This window comes from Oreochromis aureus, linkage group 15 (genome assembly GCF_013358895.1).
Source record: "Oreochromis aureus strain Israel breed Guangdong linkage group 15, ZZ_aureus, whole genome shotgun sequence".
Lineage (NCBI taxonomy): Eukaryota > Metazoa > Chordata > Actinopteri > Cichliformes > Cichlidae > Oreochromis > Oreochromis aureus.
The window spans coordinates 12,494,875-12,502,487 of NC_052956.1; the positions used below are offsets into that span (position 1 = coordinate 12,494,875).

The following is a 7,613-nucleotide window of genomic DNA, read 5'->3' on the forward strand; positions in this document are numbered from 1 at the left end:
AAAATTAGGTTGATTATAGTGCATTTTTTTGTTTTTTTACATGAATCTCAACCAACATAGTCGCTGAAATGCATGCACAGTGATTATTTCCACTCTATAGCTAATGACTTAAATAAACTTCTTCATATTGATTCCAATAAATGTCTGAAACATCATCTAATAAACAAAGTATGCTAAGGCATTAAGCCACCACTACAGTGTGAGGTTTCACAATCTCCAGACTAGCCCACTGCAGGGGAGGAAGACAAAGGGGATCTAATCAACAAGACAAGCCAGGGTTCCCACGAAAGAAAAGCATCATCAGAGGAACAATGGAGGGATTTGTCAGACAAAACGGAGAGGACTGGATGAGGCTCCATACGAGATGGAGTGGACTTGTCTGTGCAGCCTGTTTAGCGCTGCTAATTGTGATACGGTACTGTTGCATTGAGGTGCTGCTGGAAGTCATTGTGCTGCCTGCCTCCTATTATCAAAAGGTCCTTGCTTCAAAAAAAAAAAAAAAAAAAAATCTTCTGTGTGACGAAGCTGAGAATATCGAGTAAAGCCAAAGAGGACCCAAGCCATGTGAATGAATGTGCCGTCAGCTTAATCATATGTAATAATAATGTGAAGAATATCTATGGGTGGCCAAATTATGGATCTTTTTGTCGCCTTTAAAAAAACCGCTCCGGTTCAGGATCGTCCATCTCTGTAACCGGGCAACACCAAATAGCTTTGGAATTAATCACTCGCTAAACAAAAAAAGTACTGGCCTCTTTAAATTTAATTTAGTTAGAGGATGGTACTCGGTGTCCACCGAACTCAGTGTCCATGCACAAGGGGCACTTGACTCTGGTAAAATGTGGACAATGGCAGATTGAAAACTAAATTAAAAAACAAGCTTGCTATCCAACCTCTCTCTCTGTTCCCGCTCCACCCCTCCCTCCTTTGTACCCACCCCTCCATCCACTGCCTGTCCTGGGCTGGATGTGAAGTACTGGAAGAGCAACAAGCCTTTCCTGTCTGCTCTGGCATAACAGTGTGTGACTTCTCCCTGACTTCCCAAGGTGCCCTCTGGCATGGCGGGGTAATTGTCAGTGGCTGGAAACCATTCTGCTACGGCAGAGTGGCGAAGGACAAGGCCGTCCCTCAGCCACTCTGTCTAGCTGAGCTCTGTGGCCTCGTCTCACCCCATGCTGCAGGATATAGACTGGCACATGAGTGGAAAGTTCACATGCAGGACATGGTCATTTTGGCTTTAGGAAGAACTTCTTTTGACCACTGCCAAAAATGACTCGCAGAGGCATGGTCGGCTGAGATCGTCAGAGCCCGACTCAAGTTTAACACAACTGTCCTGCTGGAGGCCTACCATGTGCAGGAGGACTCCATGATGCAGGTCTGTCTTGAAGAGGGTGGATCCCACTGAACAATGGCCCATTGTCAGCCAACCATCCGCAAAACCACGCCACATTGGGTCAATATTAAGTCAAGTGTACTCTCCTCACAGACTTGGTCAGTTAGTGAGGACAATGGCGGCACTTTCACAGAGAGAACAGACACCAAAAGGACAGTGGTATGACCTGATTCAAACTGGAATAATTGCATAAGTACTCCAGTCAGTGTGTGTGTGTGTGTGTGCGTATGTGTGTGTGTGACAGACAGAGCAAGAAATAAGGTGCAAAAGGAGAGGAGTGGGTGTGAGGGTGGTTGGTGGTGGTGGTGTTGATAGCCTACCACCAAAGTATTTGTCAGAGTCCCAAATCAAAAGCAAAAAGGACAAGAATGGCTGAGACAATGGGGATCCCCTCATTACTGCCTGGGGACGGTGAGAGAGTGAGAGGGGTGCCGGGACGGGCCCAGCGGGAGGTCTGCCCTGCTGCCTTCCAAAATCTCTGCCTAGCCCTGTGTGTCTGTGCCAGCCAACCAACAAAAAAACTCCCACCACCAAATAGTAGACAGTCAGCTCCCCTGACCTAAAAACAACAACAGCCCCCCTGCATTATGCCGTTCCAAAACTCACATGCACAATAAACTTCCCAGACCCCTACCCTCCCTTTGACCTGAGCCCCACGGCCACCATCGATGATACAACAGGAGAACAGGGAAGTCGACTCTGTGAAGTCCGTCCATATGTTAGATGTCAGTGGTGCTTTTTAATCCAACGACAATCCGGATCCAGACATATCTATGCTGCCTTATAAATCCTAAACTGTTCCCCAAATAATGTCCAGCGTAATGCATCCTAATCCCAACGATGCAAATCCGATGCTTTCAGTTTTGCGAATGTTTTTTTTCTAATTTTTATTTATTATGTAGGAATTTTTTGAAGAAATAACACTGGTCTTGACCCTGAAAAAGAGTATAAATACCCTTCAAGACTGTCTCATTAGCTTTTTTTCCGAGGCTTTCAACAGTATTGCATGGTCTTCATCGGTGAATGGAGTTTGTTCAGTTGTCACTTGTCAGTCTGTTGCCATGCAACATACTGAAAAGCTTTTTTTATTATTTTTTAGAACAGCTACTGAGCAGGTATATTTTAATAGTGTAACAAACTACCTTCCCTGATGATGAAGACTGTGTGAGATGTGGTTGAAAGCGCTGGAAAAAACTGCAAAGTGAACCTCGAGTTTAGATTGTTTTAAATGTTTGTCTGCATGGCTCATCTGTCTCCTCGCAGAAAATGAAACTTGTTTAAAATACAGTGAAACACTGAGTCGCTAGTTGTTTTAGGCCACAGTGATTAGACCTCTAGTGAAGTCTGTTGTTCTTACGTTTAACTCTGGTGCTCAAAAATGTCGATATGAGGTTGTTTAAAATTAATCAAGGGTTTGATGATGCACCTTTCGATAAAAACAAATATCATATTTCATGGGTACAATAAAATATATTATTACAGTTAAATGAACAATGCATTTTTTACTTTTTGCATTCAATTACAATAAATTTGATTTATTTATATAGCACCAATTGACAACAACAGTTGCTTCAGGGCATTTTATACTGTAATGTAAAAACCCTACAATGTTTAAAAGAAAGAAAGAAACCCCAACAGTCACATGACCCTGTATAAACAAGAACAGTGATAGTGAGAAGGAAAACTCCCTTTTAACAGGAAGAAATCTCTAGCAAAACCAGGCTTATGGAGAGGCAGCCATCAGCAGAGAGAAGGATGTTAAATTTAATTCAGGCTTTAACAGGCAGCTAGTGAAGAGAAGCCAGTATAGGAGAAATATGCTCTCTCTTTCTCGTTCCTGTTTGTACTCTCACTGGAGCATTTTGGATCAACTGAAGGCTTTTGGGGAAACTTTTAGAACAACCTGATATTACTGAATTATAGTAGCCGAGCCTACAAGTGAGGAATCCGTGTTACTCTGAGACAGGATGTTTCTAATTTTGAGAACATTGTGCAGATGAAAGAAAGCAGTGCTAGATGCAAGGTAATGTCATGTAAAAGTGAAATATCTAAAATGGATATCTAGTGAGACACTGTTTTTCTAAGATTTTTTAGGTCTGAGTACAGTGACCTCTGTTTTGTCTGAATTCAGAGGTAGAGAATTAGAGGTCATCCAGGCCTTTATGTCAATAAGATATGCCCTTAGTTTAACCAGTTGATAAATACAAGGTAATTGAGATAAAATATTTTGTGACTGAAAGATAGAATTGTTTTTACACCGCCACTGTGTGTGTGTGGATTTCAAATCAAACAACCAAAATGTGATTAAAGTGCAGATTGTCAGCTTTAAATTCCAAAAACAGTTAATGCAAAGTTAATTACAACTATTTTTTTATACATAGTTCCCTTTTTAGAGGCTCAAAATTAATTAGACTTGATGAAAATCTTTTGCATCAATAACTGCCTGAAGTCTAAAACCCATGAACATCACCAAATGCTGCGTTTCCTCCCTGAGATGATCTGCTAGGGCCTTTACTGCAGCGACCTCGAGTCTGTCTACATTCAGTTTTGTCTTCAGTAACTGAAAAAAGCTGGTTGAGATCAGGTGAGTAACTTGGTCATTGAAGAGTATCACATTTCTTTGCCTGGAGAAACTTGGACTGCTTTTGCTGCTTTGGGTCATTATCCATTTGCACTGTGACGCGCTGACCGATCAAGTTTTGCAGCATTTGGCTGAATCTGAACAGAGAGTATAGCCCAGGGGTCTGCAACCTTTTACACCCAAAGAGCCATTTGGACCCGGTTTCCACGCAAAAGAAAACACTGGGAGCCGCAAATACTTTTTGACATCTAAAATGAAGATAACACTGTATATATTGTTTTTTATCTTTATGCTTTGTGTGAACAACTTAAGTGTGTTGCTTATGAAATCCATGAAGTGCTACAGAGAAAATTACATTATATTTATGTAATCAACACATTTTGAACTCTTAAAGAAATATAACAAAAGGAAAGACACCAACCTGAACTAAAATGATCCATGTAGCAAACAAAACTGTTGTCAGCCGCCACCCTTATATCCCCTTTGGGCTGTTGGAGCCTTGACCTGACTCTTAAAAATAATTGAAAAAAGCACTATGCTGCTGAAAATGAAAAATAGATATTTGCAAAATTCTGCCTAAATATGTATTTTACCTGGTTAATGCGTGCGGCGGGCGTGGTTTGCAGCGCCGCTGCAGGGGAGGCGGACGCACCTGAGCGACACCCGCAATCACGCCTCGCTGCCTTAAAGTCTGCGCTATCTGTGCTGTTGTGTTGTCGGGCTGTGAGCTGAAAAGCTACAGCCGGCTGTATGCGTACAGCAACCGTGTGTGAAAAGTGCTCAATAAAGAGATGCTCAAAAGCATGCTCATGGAAACATCGTCGGGTCTGCCGTGATATGTTTACAATGGGACTTCTGCTCCTGAACCTCTGCGCACAGTCCGCAAATCAGGGCTATACAAAGTCAGTTTACGCAGGACTGTAAGCTGTCATCTGTCAGGCGTGAACGGTGTTTGTCTTTAACATAGTTCACGGTGGAGAACAGCTGCTGACATAATGTGGATCCGAAGATCCATAATTGGCATACCTGGGGTTGAAAGTCTCGATAAATGCACGGCGTTTCGGCGGGTACACCGGCTTCCGCGAGTGTGACTCTTATTTTGAGCGATGAAAAAATAATAGAATATCATTTTATTTTTATATTTCAATATCACAATAATCTTCCAATTTAGAACTACAAGTTAAAAAGAACTAACATAAATAAAATACACTTCAGCTAAATACTTCTAATTTATTTGCCCAAACCAAGCGGAGCCGCACTTTAAGGACTAAAGAGCCGCATGCGGCTCCGGAGCCGCAGGTTGCCGACCCCTGGTATAGCCCATCACACTTTGGGATTAATCCTCCTACTTCTATTAGCATCTATGTCGTCAATAAACACGAGTACTCAGTTCTACAGAGAACCATTTATGTCAATGCCAAAATACTTTTCTCATTGTCTCATTATTTTCGTTCAAGTTCATTTTAGTTTACCCAAATATTTGTTTTCAAAACTACGCAAGCTCTCTTTGGTCGAGGTGTCCAGAAGCAAAACTATTAAAAATGTGTCTCTCAATCAAATGAAGGAAGAAGAAAATGACTTTTACCAGTGTCATACACTTAACAAGCTTTACCACCAGCTGGTGGTAAAAGTGTGCGGGATATTATCTTCAGCCTTTTAGTACCAAATGAGCATTGTTTGAACACCTGAGCATTATTGTTCACCATGTCCATGTCTTTTTTATGACCACAGTGTAACCACTGCTTCTAATAAGATAACGCACCATGTCACAAACCTCAAATTCTCTCACACTGGTTTCTTGAACATGGCAGTGATTTTGCTGTACTCAAAGAGAACCTTTGTGATGTGGTGGAAGAGGACATTTGTTCATGGATGTGAAGCAACTGTGTGATGCAATCATGTTAATATGGAAGAAAATCTCTGAGGAATGTTACCAACACCTTGTTTAATCTAGCCCATAATGCACTTCTGAAGGGGAAGGGGGGTGTACCTAATAGAAGAGTGTAGTATATTAGTAAGTATACATAGATTGAAGAAAAAAAGTCCTGATTTTTGCAGTAACTGAATAGCTGTGGTATATATTGGGGATAAAAACGGGCAAGTTGTATCTTCTCTGAAAAGCTAAACCTGCCTTATTCACTCCAACCATGGTCAGCACAACTTCTCTGTGATGATACATGAACAATCATGTCATTACAATAACTCCATTACCTTTTCAGTGAGCTCACTGCCTTTGTTTTCGGCTGCTCTGGTGCCACTGTGATGTTGGCTGCTGTCATCTTTTGAGTTTAGAATGGGTGGATTCAAGTAGATACTGTTACTGTAGCTCTTGAGGGTGTGCTGCAGCTGAGCCAGCTGCAGGAGAACCCGTCTCTGTTGGGCATCTCTCCTCAGGAAGCCACCCTGAACGAGGCTATCAAAGTGCACAAGAGTTTCACTGGAGCCACACGTGTCTGCTGCTGCAGGATCCGAGGAGCAGGTCGATGCAGATGAACAGCATGCCCTCCAACTACTGTAACCTTGAAGCATTACACCAGAACACGTCAGTGTTACACGCAAACAGAAAATATGCCTGGATATAGTATAATCTAGATGTTATAATATGATTCCAGTAAAGCTGAATTAAAACATGTCGTAGCAATAAATGTGTAGTTGTAGCACACCGAATCTAGATAGAGGAACTACAGTCTGAAACATTTCCCGCACGGGTTAGTCTCTGCACGCTGGCGCAGAGACGCCTACCTTTTCCGGAGAAACTGCTCGACAAACGACAAATCTGACGTGAAATCAAAGGAGAGTCTCTGAGGAAAAACTTCAGTGAGCGACTGACAGCGGCAGCAGCTGTGTAAGTCGCCATGATGTTTCAAAACGCTAAAACTTTATTGAGATTCATCCACACAAGCATTTCGCAATAGCACGATGAAGGGGCGTTTAGAAAATTTCAAATTTAAATAGATGTTACGAATCTGTGTGAAATCTATAGTATACACATATACCTATAAGATTATGCATCAAAGGAGCAATATAATTATACATTTTTATACAATTTATAGTTTATATTCTGTATTTTGTTGACTTTTACTCTCTCCGTGTTTGACTATAAAGTGTTATTGATGGCCAATTATTATGACTAACCCTGTGAAGTAGGGCTTTTAAGGAGAATAACATAATACCGACCATTAAATTTCCAGATTTAGATCGCTTGGGATGTGACAATAACATGTTTATGTTCTAGCAGTCACTTTATATTATTAGCTGTGTTTGATCTGGGTTGTAGGGTAAAATGAACACTTTTGTGTCTGTAGTGTAGTAATCGATGTGTGTAATGTGCCCGCTGGCAGGTTGTAAACAAATCGAGCAGGGGGTGACAGAGCAGCGTCAGCTGAACCTCAGCTGATCGGAAGTTCAGCTCCACGGCATTTCAAGCTGGCGAGGGTAAGTGACTGGGTGATACCGGAATTTGCGTAGTTTGCCTTCAGAATAAACTATGAAAATTTTCTTTTTAGCTTAAACAAGAACAACATTCACGTGGAGAAATTAAATAAAAAATATATCTCATCTTTAAACTCGGATAAGTCATGAAATCAGACCGTATTTTAACGTAAGTCTTCGTTTTACGTACACAGCATTCACCAAAAT

General features: G+C 41.5%; 1 protein-coding gene across 1 annotated transcript in view; it reads right to left on the minus strand.

Moving 5' to 3' along the window:
* Positions 1-6,837, minus strand: part of afg1lb (AFG1 like ATPase b) — a 32,401-nt gene extending 25,564 nt beyond the window's left edge. Inside the window, exons 1-2 of the mRNA XM_031727716.2 lie at positions 6,717-6,837; positions 6,186-6,493 (exon numbers count right to left, since the gene is read on the minus strand). Coding sequence (XP_031583576.1) covers positions 6,186-6,493; positions 6,717-6,831 — 423 coding nt within the window. The 5' untranslated portion in view covers positions 6,832-6,837. The remainder of the gene's footprint in view (positions 1-6,185; positions 6,494-6,716) is intronic.
* Positions 6,838-7,613: the final 776 nt, after the last annotated feature.